This window comes from Drosophila montana, unplaced genomic scaffold (assembly GCF_035044405.1).
Source record: "Drosophila montana isolate Dmon_TW-CO22-7 unplaced genomic scaffold, ASM3504440v1 contig_2127_1, whole genome shotgun sequence".
In the NCBI taxonomy this organism is placed as follows: domain Eukaryota; kingdom Metazoa; phylum Arthropoda; class Insecta; order Diptera; family Drosophilidae; genus Drosophila; species Drosophila montana.
In genome coordinates, this window is record NW_026997035.1 from 2,038,891 (window position 1) to 2,056,957 (window position 18,067).

General features: G+C 39.4%; 3 protein-coding genes across 3 annotated transcripts in view; 2 read left to right on the plus strand and 1 right to left on the minus strand.

Moving 5' to 3' along the window:
• GlyT (Glycine transporter) overlaps positions 1-18,067 on the minus strand; it is a 38,785-nt gene that overhangs the window by 17,084 nt on the left and 3,634 nt on the right. The gene's annotated exons all lie outside the window — the stretch shown is intronic.
• LOC135427185 (uncharacterized) lies at positions 9,999-12,463 on the plus strand. Its single transcript, XM_064680633.1, has 4 exons — positions 9,999-10,249; positions 10,313-10,540; positions 11,722-11,958; positions 12,019-12,463. Exons 1-4 carry the CDS (start codon positions 10,036-10,038, stop codon positions 12,222-12,224), a joined length of 885 nt encoding a protein of 294 aa, XP_064536703.1. The 5' UTR covers positions 9,999-10,035; the 3' UTR covers positions 12,225-12,463.
• On the plus strand, positions 12,524-16,563 carry BoYb (Brother of Yb). The gene is made up of 2 exons (XM_064680527.1): positions 12,524-13,898; positions 13,950-16,563. The coding sequence occupies exons 1-2, from the start codon at positions 12,614-12,616 to the stop codon at positions 15,884-15,886; spliced, it is 3,222 nt and encodes a 1,073-aa protein (XP_064536597.1). The 5' UTR covers positions 12,524-12,613; the 3' UTR covers positions 15,887-16,563.

The window sequence follows — 18,067 nt, forward strand, 5'->3', positions numbered from 1 at the left end:
CATCGATTCATTTCATTTTGCACTTTGACTGGCATTGAAAAGAGCCGCGTGCAAAAAAAAAAAATGAATTATATATATATAATATATATAGGAAAAACCTTCACATTGACATTCAAAAAGAATAAAAACAAAATTACATATATAAATATGAATAAATGCGTTGTATGCAGAATATATTTTAAATTAACTCAACTGATGCTGATGTGGGCGGGCAGATATCAGACAGCAGAGTTGGTTGTAACAAGGGCAGCTGGCTTTTTGGTTATGTTTACATATTGCAAACCTTACATCACGAACCTTACAGTTCGTGAACAAAAGATGCTGCTCAAGGAAAATTGAGATAACAGAGAAAATGGAGAAAATAATGCTGAACCTTGATGCAGATTATTTTGTGGCACAGGAAAATGCAAATAATATGTTACATTTTGATATTGATGTTGCGCAAACTACAGCAAAATATTGAATGAAGTAAGAATCTTGTTTGCATTACCAATTAGTTAAAAGTCTTGCATTTCTTTAAAGCTTACAATTCTTTGATATTTGCTTATTGATATTTTTATTTTTTTATTTATTTGATTTTATAATTTTTAATATTGTTGTTTTTTATAAAGCAACATAAGGTTTAATATAAGGTGAGAAAATTGTAAATTCTATCTCTCTGTCTAAATCTTAATCTTAATCAAGCATATTTATTTCACAAAGCAGCAATTTGTTATGCAAATTTGACAACTTGACAAACAAAATATTTGATTTTAAAATACGGAAAAATTCGTTGAGAAAACTAAAATCAATATTTTGCTGCGCGACATTGAAATTTAATGTTTCAGTTTATAAATAAAACAGTTTTCTCCCAACTAGCTGGAAACGCTTGATCCATTTTGTTTTGACCAATTTTTACTAAGCATTTTCTGATTAATGAATGCTTGAGAAAATGACGTGTCGTCAATGACACTTGAGGCCGTCAGCTCACACACACACACACACACACAGAGAGAAAGAGACTTTTGTGTTTGTGTTGGCCCATAACATTATGTGCTGTTAACTGTTAGATGAGATGCAATGAGCTGAGCTCTCATAAGCGATGCGCCATGTATGGTGCTCAGTTCTTGGTCACGTTTTTATGCGCCATTTTTGCCTTTGGGCTTGAATGTGGCCTTTGTGGTTGTTGCTCTTGTGTGTTGGCAATTTGTTGACAACTTTCATAATTAGGCAGCCAAATGTGCACTTAAGTGTGTGGGTGTGAACGCTTTTATGTCTGTTGTTGCTGGCGTTGGGGCTAGGGCTAGTTGGCCAGGTTAAATGGATGTTGTGGTCGCTACTGCATCTGGTTTATGAGGTCAGACAGTGGAATTTGCTGTTTAGGTAAGAAAACAATCATTTTGGCCAGTTCACTTGATTATTTCATTGAGTCAGCGCTTAAACGGCTTGGGAATTTTATAAACATTTTATATGCAAAATTTTTACATTTTTAATTGGATTTAATAGCAAATAAAATTATTAATTTTATAATAAAAACAAATGTTTATATAGCTCTTAATATAACTATGTAATTTATAGCATGGGCTTAAGGAGCTGGTAGATGATGCATTGATGTATGGAATTCTAATAACAAGAAAGTTAGGATAACATCGGCTCGCTAAAAATTAATACCCTTGTAGACCTTTGCTAACGGACTTGCAGACATGTGAGAATAGTAAAGCTCGCAAATGCTGAGTTTGATATAGTATAGTATAGTTAAGTATAGTATAGTATAGTACAGTATAGTATGGTATAGTATGGTATAGTATGGTATAGTATGGTATAGTATAGTATAGTATAGTTTGGTATAGTATAGTATAGTATGGTATGGTATGGTATGGTATGGTGTAGTATAGTATAGTATGGTATGGTATGGTATGGTATGGTATGGTATGGTATGGTATGATATGGTATGGTATGGTGTGGTATGGTATGGTATGGTATGGTATGGTATGGTATGGTATGGTATGGTATGGTATGATATGGTATGGTATGGTATGGTATGGTGTGGTATGGTATGGTATGGTATGGTATGCTATGGTATGGTATGGTATGGTATGGTATGGTATGGTATAATATAGTATGGTACGGAATAGTATAGTGCAGGAAATTCGTGTATGGTGGTATAGGTATAGTGTAGTTTAAAATAATATAATACTTGAAAATACGGATCCCAAAGAATTATATGGGCAGTGAAAAGTTTCCTAACGGACAACTTTTATCAGGCGGAAAAATTTCTAGGGCGGACTTTTTTTCTGAAATCATTTGGAATTAGGGCATACCTATTACACTCTTCTTGAGTGGACAAAGGCTACCTGACGCTGTCCGTTCAAGAGAGTTTCACTGTATACTACAGTAAAGAGAAGCGCAGTCAAGTATAGTCTGGTTGATTTTACTGGGTTGACTTTATTCTAGTTCCCTTTAGCATAGCTTACGAATGAATTAGAAAAATAAAATATACCAATTATTTTTTGGCCATTTTCTGCTTTGTTAAAATTCCAATTTTTGTTTTGCTGCTCTGTTTTTGCTGTTGTTCTTTTTTCTGATTGTTGGAAAACAAACTTTTTGGCATTTTGACTTATTCTGGTTTTTAACCACATTGTTGCCGTATCTGTTTTTGTTACGCTTTCTTTAAATTTTGTTGCTGTTATTCGCGCTCAGTTGAAACTGGGTCTAGAAACTGGGTTCGAGGCTGCGGCTGTGGCTGCGGCTTTTGTGCTGTGGCATTTGCTTAGCAAATAGTTTTTAATGATTCCAATGCTTGCGGCCAGTTTACGAATATATAGAGCTATATGCTTCATAGTCAGAGCCCAGCCTTGGATTCCACCAATACACACACACACACACTCTGAGAGACTGCACAACAACAAGAATGACAATCGTTTGGCTTTGTGCAAATTGTGCGGCAACGGCGTCGGCATTTGTTGCAAATAGTTTAAATGGCTGCCGGGGCAAATGGGTTTGTGGCACATTAACGGGGTGAGGCATTCGTGTAGCTATTAAGTTGTTAACAGGCAGTTAAAATGGCATTAAGAGTTTGTAATAGCGCAGGATTTAAACGAATTTTTATTGATTAACGCGCTGATATAAGAGCGTGAAGTTGCATAAAATTCGATAAAAATTTAAAGCGTGTTGTGAGAGCTACATAAAGTTGTTATGTTTCTTGTTGCTTATGAAAGATTTTCTTGTTCTCGTCTATGAAACAAACTTTTTGTTTTCAAAGTATTGCGCAACTGCAAAGACGGCTCATAAAACTAAGACAGAAAAACTTTGCTTTGTCAAGTCGATGTTTAAATACACTTTTCATAAGCTTTTAGAGGGTATTATAAGTTTGTCTTGACTCGAGAAAGAATGTATATTCTTGAACTTCATATATTCTCTTAATATATATGCAATATGGCATCAAAAGGCTTTATTTCTTCATATTCAGTAAAAATGGGCTCAAGCTGTAAATTTTATCCAAGCAAATTTAAACATCGAAGTAAACCTAAGTTATATGGGAGGAAAACTGATGATTCGATTAGAGGGCTTCGAATTTTTTAAAAAAGGAATAGAATTTATTTCTGGCCACATTTATTTGTTCTTTCATGCTGCTCTACTTTAAAACGTTGCACATTTCTTGACCAAATTAATTTACCCTCACTAAAGTGGCATAATTATATGTACATCATTTTTTTTTTTTTCTTTATGGAAAGCAAATTCATAAATTGCCCTTCGTGTGCGGCAATGCTCGTTACAAATGCAAAATTAACCTAATTAAATAAGCTGAGAGCTAACTTGGCTAATGGTTTTGCTTGTTTGAAAGAAATTCTTGTGAAAATAAAATATTGCTAGGCCAGCAAAACGTTAAGGGTTAAAATACGAGCAAAAGTGCTGAAGGGTTTTTCCTGTTCTCAATTAAATATAAATGATAGCAATTTTTAAGTATTTCTCGAGCATTGAGAGCTTGAGCAACCTTTTTCCCCAAATATGTTTTGGTCTTTATTATTTGCACACTTTTCAATTGTTCCAAAGTTGAAATTCAAATCGAGGCTGCAAATGAAAAGGGCTCTTTAATAATTATGATTATAACGCTCAACTGTAAATGACATTTACAAGTTAAAGCAGTTAAAAGGGAATGCCCCCAATGCAAGCAAAAGGAACTCCTTCCTGCCCAAAAACAATCGCTCATAACAGCTACTTTCTATAGCCCTTCAAAAATTGTATTGTTGCCAACACAAACATCAAATGCACACCCAAACACACACACACACACACACACGCAAGCACACAGCACACGGATTGACGAACTGTAATAAAAGTTTATAGCAGGCGCCTTGCCATCATTTTTCAGCGTTGCCAGATGTTGGACGTTAGAAGAGTTGCCAGCAAAACTTGCGGAAACTTCTTTAAGTGCTGAATCATGCAGCATATACCGTATAATTAATGTGCAGCGGCATGTCTATATGTGCACACATGCCTGTGTGTGCGTGTGTGTGTGTTTGTCTGTGTGAAAAACCCCAAAGTAGCAATTAAGTGTTACGTATACGCCATGAGGTACCCGCACGAGAGTAAAACTGAATCTGTGGTTGGGGGTTATTTTGTTGCTCTTGTTTTGTTTTGTTAGGTGCTTTGGCTGCTTGCTGCTCGTTTCGTTTTGTTTGGTCAATTCGAGTGTGAAAATGTTGTCGAGCGCTTTTCATTATGGTTGTTGTCCGTGTTGTTGTTGTTATTGTTGTTGTAGCTCTCGCTTGTTTTCACACAGGCGCACAGCCATTGACCTTGGGCTGCAATGTGCAAGCGCATGGAACGAAACGCATTGCCCAGCTCCAGGGTCGCCATTTTCTGTAGGCGTTTTCCGTTTGAACATTTTTGCATACCCTTGGCAAGAAAATGGGCACAAATATTATACCATTTATTGCTGTGGCAAAAGAACAAAAATGGGTTAACATTTCTTGTACTAAAATGTTTTTATTTGTTTTTAATGAGAATAAGATTTGTAAGTTAAGCAAAGCTGCTTAAAAATCTGCTCCGTAAGTTCTTAAGAGACTGGTTTATTCAGTGCTCTAGCTAGAAATTCCAACGTCTGAGCGTATACAATTTTGTGCTTAAACAGCTTGCGAATTATAAGCAGTTTGTCAGGATATCAGCTCTTGTGTGATTTTCGAATATGATCAATTAAGCATTATATAAGAGTATTTTTTACAGATTTTTAATTAAATTGCTTTTGACATGAGTTTTCAACGTACTTTTCACTTTTGCGGGAATTGAAGTGAATTGAATGAAAAGTGGAAAATTGTTTTTAGGGTACATTTTCCCCGAATGTGTCACTTTTGTGGGAAAATACCCAAATAAGTTAGTATCGCTTAGTGCGGCACAGTGGCAATTATCGGCATCGTAACTAAGATTTTCTGGTGCATCAAAGTGAAAGACAAAGTTTTCAATTCAAGGAATAGTCCACAAAGTAAATGAGGATTTCATTTCATGAGCTCTCGAGCAATTATATTTTCTATTTGTAGTTGATTCTATTCAATTGTTATCTGATATATTCATATTTAAGTCAGCCCCCTTCCACTTGCTTGTATTGCGGCAAAGTCTTTAAAATGCATACTCAAACATAAACCAATGAAATTTAATAGTTTGCGTATTTGCATTTCAGTTTCTTTGTGCTACTTGTAAAAGTTTGGCGTTTCCATGCTTTCTGACATTTTAATGCACGAGTCAAAAGTGTGCTATTATTTACAATGGTAGCACAAGAGAACTTCATCAGAAATATTCTCAACATTATCATCATCATCATCAGCATCATGACTGTAATCGTTTGTCGCCTTCAGTCGTGCCATTTTTTGTTGTTGCGCAGTTCTCGGCAATTTTTAAGTGGCCATCAGTCAGTGAGAAAAGGGCGCAGCAAAGTGGGCGGTCAGGGGTAGACTTGAAACGCTTGAACTTGATCCTACGAAGGCTGCATACAATGAACAAATAAGGACAACAGCCTCGACCTTTGGACTGTGCCATACTCGTGCATTTGCACTCGGGTGATTTTTTTTGATGCTGCAGCAACAGCTAGCATGGAAAAATCAGCACGTAAAGTAAACTGCTGACGATTTTTTTCAGCTCTTCTTCTTCTATTATTTGTTGGCCTGTTGCAGTAAAATCAAAAAAAAAAAGACAACTGAAAAGCTGTCAAAACCCTAGCTGAGGTCCGCAGCGTCATATCGATTATTGAGCATTCCCCGAAGAGAGACCATCGTGAACGCATGTAAATTAGGTTCGATACGAATTCCAGTTACGGCTGAAATTCGCCTGAAATTCACCTGTCTGGAATGTGTAAATGGGTTTGTGGGGCCATTTGGTACAAGGTCGGAGCTGCAGAGGTCCAGCATAACAAACAAATATCACGACCAGCTGCATTTTTCTGTTTTTTTTTATTGTTAGTCAGTAGCTTTTTCGTTTTGCTTTTGCCTTCGCATCGTTTGTCATTTATGATACCCTTGCCAAATGTGTTGGCAACTGTCACGGACTATATGCCACAAAGCCAGAATGTATAACAATATAAGAATCGAAAGGGATCATAAAAAAATGTTCGTAGCATATTGCATTTTGCTTGGGAAAAGAGGCACATATAATTATTTAATTTGCCATATATTCGTTGTTTAACGCTTGTAATTCGCAACAAGTTAAAGTTTCGAAAATGCATAAAACGAAACCTACTTGGTTTTAGATTCTAGTATTAAAGTGGCTTGGATATTATTTATATAAGTATAATTCTTATTTCTGACAGCTCGTATTGCAAATTATATCTTACAAGTGCATTTTATCTCTGACATACTTCAATGCTATTCACTTCTACTTGTCTTTCTCTCTCACTCTCTCCCTCTTTGTCTTTCTCTCCTTGCACAACTACATAAAATATTCATAGCACTGTGGCAAGACTCCAGCGATGTCCTTGTCCGCCGGGTTTAGTCCTTGTCGTTGTTGGTAATCGCAAATTCAGCGCTAAATCTCAATCAAAATGCGCGTAAAGTGGCATTTCACTTGATTTTTATGAATTCGAAATGCGCCATTTTTGTTGATTGAATGCTAAAAAGATGCTCAAAAATATTTTTGTGCAAGCGAACAACTTAACGAGTCAAATCAACCGCGCGTTTTCACAGACCTCAAGTTGTAAGTACTGTTGCAGTAAACGGAAGCTAAAAGCTTAAGGCATCTGTAATAACTTTATGATAGCTTCAACATTTAAGAAATTTAAATGAATGATGATTGTAAATACAAGGTAGGATGATAAGGCAGGACGAACAGATACTTTGTTGCAGCTTAGCAGTCCTCTTTGTGGTTTTGTTAATTGATAGAACTTAAACCAAAGTAAAGACTGAGAATTACATAATTGTAATCTAAAGTAACAGCAATCTTTCATCTTTTCTTTTGACTGACTGGCCGACTGATTGGTAATCAATAGATAGACCAAGCCGTAAGAGCAAGGAAACTGGATTTTTTACGGTAGTTACTTTAAGGGGAAATTCGGGAAATTCCACACGCATATGTGGAAAAATCGTGAAAAACGTTTGTATGAAACGTTTTGTTTACTATTCGTTCGGCTTCAAACTCTCTTTCATAGATCTTTGTAAAAATTCATTTGAGGGGTGTTTCACAATTTTGTTTCACATTTAACAGTGTTGCCACCTTGTTTTGCATAATACACATGGTAACACTGCTTACATAAAAAACACGCCCAGGAAATTAACATAAATATGTTGTTCATATTTATCAATAGATGAATTTATAGGTATGAATTTATAGATAAGCTGAAAAATACATTTTAGTTGAAACACAATTTTTTGTTAGTTTCCAATAAAATAGCAAATTTTTGTCAAGGAAAATTTTAACCCTAAATCTATAGTTTTTTTGGTAAAAGGATTGCATCGATTTGCTGGCAAGTGTTGCTGACATTTGCATATTATTTTCACCCAGCAACCACCCCACCCCACCCCACACCGCACAAACAGAAAAGGGAACTCAAATTGCATTTCCATTTAATCCGCTCAATTTGTCGCCAGTTTTTAATGGCGCCGACTGAAAACTTGCAAACGCCTTGCCTTGAACACAAAATGCATTTCATTAGAATTTCAAAAGCTTAAGGCAAGAAAATATGAAAATAACAACAACAATAACAACAACACGAGCAGGAAAAAGTGGCGCACAGAATCGAGACACTTACTAAGTGAATTAATGTTTTTATCAAAAGTTTTTGAGCGCGTTGTTTTGACGCTTTTTTCTGTTTGTTTTTTTATTTTGATTTTTATTTATTTTATTATTTTTTTACCTTCCGCATAAATTCTCATATACGAGCGCATTTCTACGTGGTGTGCGTGTGTGCATATGTTTTTTCTTTGCTTAAAATTTGCAATTTAAATGTAATTTCTCAACTGTTTATTTGGTTTATGACGAGTGCGCGCGCTCTGATTTAACAGCCAGCGACAGCGGGCGGCGAGGCGTGGCTTGGCCCGTTTTTAAAGATGACAGCATGAATGATGACCAGCTGCAGATACAAAAAAATACATATATATATATATATATATATATGGATATATATATGTATAGGTGCCTGCCGGTATTACACCCATTTAAAATGAAAGGTAACAAAGACTTCTTTGTACAGCCTTTTTGGCGTGTTCTCTTCTTACAATTGAGTTATCCCGGCGCTCAAACACGTTCGTTTATAATAACATTATCCACATGCCAAAAACTTCAGGCCCACGTCAGGCAAATCAACACTTGTAGTATATGGCTTGGCGCCCGAAAGGCTGCCACAATTCATCGATACAAGCTCTTGTATAAATTTCAATGAACAATTTTCCATTGTCTGTGAAACATTTTGCCAACATTGGCACGTTTTATGGGTAGCAAAATACAGATACATGATAAATTGGCAATTCAAACAAAGCCCGGAAAAACGGGCCGGCACTTGTACAGCTTGAATGTCATGACATCGAGCTTGGCACGCGGCAACAATTTGGACTCTAAATGCTCTTGCTGGTCCATCAATTTTGCTTATTTGAATGGTCGTGATTTTCAGGCAGCCTTAAGACAGAGACAACAAATTCCAACAGATTCAAAGCTTTGGGAGAAGCGTGGAATTCGTCTCATATGAATTTTTATAAAGTCCCTTGGCAATTTTTTGAAATGGATTTTCCGAAAACTGTGAAGCACTTCTTAAATGAATTTAAAAAAGTATGTGTGGAAAGGAGTTTGAAGCCGCTCAGATTGTATGACAAATGTTAAGTTCAAACGATTTTCGCGCTTTTTTCATATTTGCGGTTGGAATTTCACAAAAGCCCCGTCTTAGCGTGCACCTTTAGCAGTAAAAATGTCATCTTCCTAGTTCTTACGGCAATCAATCAGTCAGTCAGTCAGTCAGTTAGTCAATCAGCCAGTCAGTCAGTTAGTCAATCAGTCAGTCAGTCAGTAAGTCAGTCGGTCAGTCAATCAGTCAGTCAGGCCAAACAGTTTTATATATAGAGATATACGGTGTCCTATAAGTTTTGCAAATACTCCGTTTTCTGTCTAAAATCAGCAGCAATCAAACTTTTAAACTACATTAACTTGTTCAAAACTCAATCGATTTTGGTGCTTGGTGCAATTTTGGTCATGTTTTGACCTCAAGTTTGGTCGGCTCAATTCTATTCATATTTGCAAACAAAATTCTGCAATGCCACGAAATCTACTAAATGAATGGCCACAAACTTTTCTTCTAGCTGTCCCATCTATATGTTGTATGGTAAGTGGCTGTACGCCTTTCTGGCTTCTGCACTTCTTCTCTGCTTAAAGCATTTACTTTTATTATTGAACTCAACGAAAGCTGTTGGCTTTAACTGCTTCTGGCTGTCGACTGGCTGCGATGTCGCTTTGCCTGGCACAACTGTTTTGTTTCTTTTTTTTTGCCTTTGGGGGGCGGGCGATTTCTGCGAGTAGCCCCAACCAGAACCAGAAGAAGTGCATTCGAAATGCAGCAGTTGCAAAGTCTTTTTAGTCATTAACGAAATGGATTTGGGCGAGCGCACACGATGCATTTCCATTACTTGGGCATTATTCATCATAGTCTGTCAAACGATGTGCGAGTCCCGCTATATAAGTGGGAGTCCGAGCCAGAACTTTGCACTGAATATGCCCACGCTAAATGCTGCCTACTACAGTCACACAATACTCTTTCTGACCGGTCTATGCACACTGTCCTTAACGCTGCTCGGCTGTCTGGGTAAGTCCTGATGCTCAGCATTATGTCAGAGAATTCTAACTGGTTGTTAATTCCGTAAAAAAGGATGCCTTTGCTGCAGCTGTTGCCGCAGATCGCGTCGGAAAGCTGCGAGCCTGGACGCCTATGCTCCGCGCACGCAGAGTATTGTGTGGCCAGCATTGCCCGCCGAAACGGCCCGTGTCGTCGAGGTGACCTTTCTGCATACGCCCGGTGCCTTGGATTGCCTGTGCCGTGGCTGCTGCCAGACAAGGAATGTGCTCTGCCTGGAGGATTGTCTGAATGCAACGGAATGTTGACTCGAATGCCAAGTGATTTTCCTTACAATTTACTTTAAATACAATATTGTAATAGGTCTAAGCAAATCGACGACAATTGAAGCCTTTAATTATGTATAATCTTTTAAGAAATCACTTTCATATATTCACTATTTAAATGAGCATCTATATATGTGTGCATATTACACTTTGTTCTGACTGAACAATCTCCCCCCTGTGGGCGGAAAATTGAGGACTGAGGATGAATTGGCAATTGTTTTAATTACGTGCTATTGAATTTAAACTGATTTCGAAAACTATACGTTTTAAAATGTTAAATAAAAATTGTACCCCCACATCTGAAAAGTGGGTAAAAAAACTAGTGATTGCAATTTTTTTGTATTCGCCCCATCAACTCCAATCTTATTTTCACACAGTTATGTAAAATATTATTTGAAGCGCTATTTACCGAACGCGGAAATTTTCTCCGTTGGGTGCAAACGGGGTTGAGCGTACCATGGCAAGGTTTAAATTATTTCGCAAGCGTGATTTGTGCACGTATATATGTGCGTGTGAATTTATATGTATGCATATGTGTATGTACATATGTATCTTTGTATTTATGTATGAATGTGATACGTGTTTGTACGAACGTATGCATGTTTGTATGTATGTATGTATGTAGGTAGGCATGCATTTATGTATGTGTAAAAATACTACCCTACTATGCGATTCTCACTATATGAAGTACGCAGGGTTTAATGCATACATACATAAGCACGTATAAGGGAAATATAAAAATCGCGTGTATGTAAGATTTTGTGTAAGTTCATACATTTCATATTTACATATTTTTATATAAAACAATAATTCAGACCTCGGCACGGACTATCTCCCAGAAATGTCTGTTGTCGCAAAATCTTACGAAACAGTTTCACAAAGTTCTTATTATATCTGCACTTGATGTTTCTATCTTGTAACGACCAATCTAAATGTTCGTACCTTCCCCCACAGCTGTTTTTCGATTTAAATAAAGCTTAGTACAGACTTCATGCCAAAGTATTTGCCGCTGGTAGCTTTAGTTTGTGCGCATAAGCCAAAGAAAGTACAATACAGTAAATATGAAGGCGGCACAAAGTAAAAATATGGAAAAGTTGCTGTTGCTGTTTCTGCTGCTCATTGGTTATCCCCAACTCTTTGAAGCGAGCAACTTTACAGGCAAGTTGAAAAACTTGGTCAGCTGCCTGAAAGTTAAATTTATTTTAATTGTTGCAGAAGATTATTGGCTAACGGAGTCACAATCAGTGGAGGAGGACGATAATGCAACAACTATTTCGAGTGGCTATAGAATTATTAGCGACAATAACGATAAAAATAGCATTTATATTCCTGTCGATCCATTGATGAGGGTGGCCTTTGTGGCCCTGCTGCTGCACGTACTCATCGTTGGTGGAGGTGGGTTTCAATTTTCGAAATAACCAACTGTTAATTTCACTAATCTGGCAACACTGTCAGGCATTATCATCTACAGCGTTGTCTACTGCAAGTCACGTACTGATAAAAAGCGACTGATGGAGATGAAACGTCGTCTGCAAAGTCCACCAACACTGCAGCATTTGCCCAACAGCCAGAATTGTCCTTGTCATGGCTGTCGTGTAGCCAGACAAATTCTAAGCGGGCTGATCGTACAGCAGATTATAACAGAGCGTTCAGAGTGTTAGCGACAACGATAAGCTTTTAGCGCTGGTCACACTCTTGTAGTTTTAGGCATGCAAGCATGGAACACCTTGTAGTAGGTATGTGCATCAATGCATATGAGCGATTAAATGTGAAAATCTATCAATTGTAAACGGTGTGCATGATTACAGTCAAACAGTGTGAAATATACTCTAACAAATTCGATTGCTACTTTACCTTGACATAAAGATCGCTTTAATAAATACCAAAAGGCCGCAACATACCCATGCAATATATCGATACCCGGATCGATAGTTTGCCCAATAAGTGGCTCATGCACAGCCAACTTAATAAAGCCCCCATTTTGCCTGTTTACAAATTGGAAAATTTGCGAATTTATGGAATAGAATTTCAAAAACCTTACAATTTGGCTATGACCTCGAATCCGAAAAAGTGTCCTATGGACAATAACAACAACAGCGATTCGGATAGTTTGTACTATGAGGTGCAGGAGAGTTTTCCATTTGCGCGGCACAGTCGACCGTTGCTGGTGGCCAATTGCTCAGAGTACGCGGTGGCCCATTCTAATGGGCGCCTAAAGCCGGCGCGTCACCTGAACGAAGTGACCTTTCTGCCACACATCCTGAATGCCATGCGCCGCCTGAGATTTACTCACCTGCTGCGACTGCAAAGCTACGCCTGGCCACACCTCGGCCAGGGTGAGGGCCATGGTGCTGTTATTGTGAGTGCGCCGCGCAGTGGACGCACCTTGAGCTATGTGCCGCCGTTGTGCCAGGTAGTGTGCACTACCTTAACGGAGCAGCGTTGTCGCATGCAGCGCTGCTGGCAGCTGCAGGGTCCCATTGCCTTAGTGCTAGTCGCAGATTTGGATCGCGTGCAGCAAACTGGCAGCCTGTGCAATGCAATGCTCCGCAAGGCCAGGAACGAGGAGTGGCTGACGTTGGTGCTAACGGTGCCCTCGGCCCGCACACCGGAACTCTTTCAGCGGCTGCTCAACGGCGTCGGCTGTCTGGTGGCCACGCCGGCGCAGTTCCTATGGCTATGCGGGAATGGCGTCAAGTTGCCTTCTTTGCGCTTTGTGGCCTACGATGATGTGGACTTGATGCCGGCGGATCAGCTGCAAGACGCGCATCAACAGCTGCTGCTGCTGACCAGGCAACAACGCCCCCAGTTGGTCATCAACACCCAGTCGTATGACCCAAAGCTGTTGCACATGCTGCGCGAGTTTAATTCACAGCCCATGGTCCTGTTTGGCGATGTGCTGGAGGCGGCTGTCTATGGGGGCACACGGATGCGCATCTCACTGTTAAGGCATGCCGCCAAGTCTGAGGAGCTGTTGCGTGTGCTGCGCGAACGTCCGCCGCATTTGCGTCGCACTGTCATCAATTGTCACACGGATGCGGACATGCGCGAACTGGTGCGGACACTGAAAGCGCATGGCTATGGTTGTTTGCCCTATTACCAGACGGCTGACTTGGCTGTGCGCGAACAGGTGCATCGCTGGATGCAAGACAGTCGCGGCGAGCTGTTGCTCTGCACCGATCACTGTCCGGAGCTGGATATACGACATGCGCATACGCTGCTGCACTACAGCATGAGCGCTAACTGGAGCCTGTTCAAGCTACGTCATCTGGCGCTGGCGGACAATTTGTGCAATAGACTGGCACTCACGCAGCCAGGCGAGCAGTCGGAGTCAGGTGAGTTGCTCTGACATTGAGAAGCACATCATCATGTCTACTTGACTTCAGATACGCTACTCTCGCTGGTGCTGCTCGACGAGAGCAACCATAAACAGCTGCCGCGTCTGGTGGACTTTCTGCAAATGCATCAGCATGTGGACGAGCGCATCGTGCAACTTGCGCGTCATATACGCGCGCAGCTGGAGCTCGCCAAGTGCAATGAGCCGGCATTGTGTGATCTGCTGCTCAGCCTGGGCGAGTGTGTGGGCGCACAGTGCGAGCAGCGTCATCAGCTGCTGCCACAGGATCGCCAGCTGGCCGTGCCGCTGCCCGCCGGCGGCGATGTCAAGATGCAGCTGATACGAGTCTATACGCCGGCGCATTACTGTGTGCGTCTGTTGGAGCATTTGCCGCTTGGCGGCAGCTGGCAAACGCTGCCGCGCGACGCAACGCTGGACCTGCAGCTGCAGCTGCTGCAATCGCAACAGTGTGTGCGTCACTGGCCGCCGCAGGCCAAAGAAATCTGCATCTATCGCAATGCCAATGGTTATGAGCGTGTGCGCATACTTCGCGTGGCGCACATTGCTCAGGTGAATCTCTCGCGCACCGATGTGGATGTCGAAGTGCAGGCACTCGACGTAGACACGCGTCAGTTTAAGACCACTAGCGGTCATCTGTATATATGTCCGGAGCAGCTGCGAGATGCGCCGCCGTTGGCCATGGATCTGCGCATTCTGGGCCTGGTGCCGCACACTGGCGAACGCAGCTGGCACGAACAGGATGGCCAGCAATGTGCGGCGTGGTTAAATGCTGTGCCGCAGCCCAATTTCTTGCAGGCACGCATTGTGCTGGCGCTGTCGCACACGCTCTTCGTTCAGGACTTGGCCTTGACGAGCTATGCGCCCAGTCTGAAGATGCATGTGCGGCGCCTAACAATGGGCCAGCAGCTGTTGCGCAAGCAATTGGCCAAGAAATGCGAACAGGTCGTGGCAAAGCAATTGCAATTCTTCGAACAGGACAGCAACCAGGCCTTGATAGAGCCTCAAGTGGTTCAGCAACGGGAAATGCCAAAGCTACTGACAGCCACGCCGCTCGCCAGCAGGTGCGGCATCTTTGCCAAAATGGCCATGCAGCTGGGCAAGGAGAATAGACTGCGCTTGGAGCGCGAGAAAGAGCAACAAGAGGAGCAGCAGCAACTTACGAAAAGAAAACAGACCGAACAGATGGAACTGCAGCAGCCGGATGACAGCATAGAAGCTTTATACAATTGCCTAATGAACTGCACGCTCATGGAGTTGACAGACAAGTGCTCACACGAGCAGCCGCTGGCAGCTGACCCAAAGAACAAGCCCGAAGGTTCGCTCAGTGAAACCATGGATCCGCAGTCGGAGCTGCCGCCAACTATGCCAGCGACCGTGAAGCGCAGGAATAAACGAAAATCGGTTGCAGTCAGCGAAAAAGTTCACGATATGCAGCTACAGATTCCGGCGGATGTCCTGCGCCCTGAGGTGCTGTATTATCAAACGCGTTGCACTCTGGAACTACAGATTGTGCTACCCGAGGATAACTTGCCCTATGAGGCACTGCTGCACAATGGCTGTTGCATTGCCTTCTGGACACTGTGCACAAGCGCCACGCCCATTTATCAGTTTATATTGAACACACACTGCGCCTACCAGCAGCTCAGCCATCACAGGCAGGGTCGCACCGTCTATGTGAGCCTGCTCAAGTCTCTGGCTGTCACATATCCACTCGACTTTGGTTTCTACAAATTCATGAAACCACATCATGAGAAGCTGCATCTTCTGGAAAAGGAGCGCCGCGCGCGAATTGCCAACTTTGAGGCGTATTTGCTGCATAAAGGTTATATCCCGGGCAGAGTGGCAAACCGTGCGAACAGTTCGGACGAGCTGAGCAGCGACGAGCAGGCGGATGAGATGTCATCCGACCCACGCATGGAGCGTGTGGAACGCGCTCGAGATGGCACTGAATTCAATTGCGATTAGGTACGTGGCCATGAAATGCATTTTACTTTACGTTTTCGCTGGGGGGTAGTTTGATAAGTTCGTTCTACATAGCGCCAATGGAGCTTTATCAGAATTCTTCGGCAGCTCTACCCAGTTTATATTTGAATTATCTTTTTAATTATCATGCACATTTTTATTCGAACTTTAACTTGTAAGGGCATTGTAGGACATATTCGCTTAAATAACATTTTTTAAAAAGGAGCTGGGAATGAAATGTTTCCTTAAATTATTTTAATATGAATAATAAGAATAATTATATTTGTATATAAATATTTGCACCGGTTTTGAACGGAACAGATTTCTTAACCAAATCTTAAATTTAGTACATTTCGCAACAAATAATCGAATCTAAATCTGAATATATTTTTATATATTAAAATATAATTTTTCTTTGTTTCCAACATTATGAAAATGGCACTATTTAGTTGTCTGCAAATATGAATTATACTTAAATCTATATATTAAAAACACGTATAGGAATAAACTAAATCGTGAAATTGGAAATTGAAAAAAAAGTGCAACGAACCAACGTTCTGTAGAGTGCCAAAAGGTACACAAACATTGAACCGTCATCGAAAAGTTACTGGTTCAAAATCAGGATTCTTAGGAACAACAATTATTTAAGAATAATAAAACAAATATTTTGAGCACATAAATATTCCAAATTTAAAAAATTTATATTGAAATATTTTGAAATTAAATAATTTGATTGCTTTTCAAATATATGATCTCCTTTGTCTGAGATATTTTTATATTATATATCATATATTATGTATCATACATTATAAATATATTATATATTATATATTATATATCATATATTGTGTATCATACATTATAAATATATTATATATTATATATTATATATTATATATTATATATTATATATTATATATTATATATTATATATTATATATTATATATTATATATTATATATTATATATTATATATTATATATTATATATTATATATTATATATTATATATTATATATTATATATTATATATTATATATTATATATTATATATTATATATTATATATTATATATTATATATAGTATATGTATATTATATACACTTGCATGGTATGCAATTATCTTAGTTTGATTCCTGCTCCCAGAGCTTCATCTTTTTACGTACAGCTGTAAGAAATAAATATCTTCCCAGAGCTGAAGTTTCTTCTAAGAAAACTTGAGTTTTTCTTTATATATAGCACACACTGTGAGATTCTTTACGCCATCGAATGACAATAGTTATTATTTCTATCAGTTGGCTGTCATTGTCAGCTGCTTAGTTTTATCGTGTGCAATGTGCATTTGGCTGACAGAACAGGTGAATGGAGAACAGAAATGTGTCTGTCATTTGGGAAAAGTGTTTGCGAGTCATGTGACAGCGTAATGTACGGACGGGCAGACATCAGACAAGAATTCTATATGTGCAAAAAGTATGAAGCATGGCAATAAATGCCATATAGGGGCACAAAATGTGTACCTGTGTGTGTGTGTGAAAACTATTTACTTAAAGCTTGATTGATGATAACGAAAAACAAAAGATTATTTCAGGTATTTCATTAAATACGAATTTCAGAGGCCTTCACAATACTTTTGTTAAGTTCTTGTTAAAGTAGGATATTATGATTTAAGCATTGAATTAACTTTGAAATGGAATTTATTGTTTTAAAATTCGGTTTGACTAAGTTAAAGAGCTGCAGAGCTTTAATAGAGACAAGTAGACAGTCAGCAAAATAATTAAATCACTGCACATTTTCGATAAATATTTAAATATTTTTCAGAAGCATCTGTTAGACTAGTCGGTAATTGTTTTGAATGCAGCACTTGCAAAGAGAATTAAAAACCATTCAAAACTCCTTTTTTATAAAAGGTTTAACTCGACATCTCATTATTAAATCGTATATCTGAAGTACTTTGGTGTTTATTGCGCGATCTTAATCAAATTTGGTGGGGGAGGTATCCAAAAATATAAATTTTATGGATCTGTGTATTCTTATCGATTTTAATCGGAATGCAAACGAAGAAACTTATCGATTATGTGAATCAAATTTGATCTGTTCGAAGGAGGAAGAGCTGTGTTTTAAGTTAAAAGTCTCTAGCTTTTATAGGTTCAGCGACTGAATCTGATGAAGAACATATATACTCTGG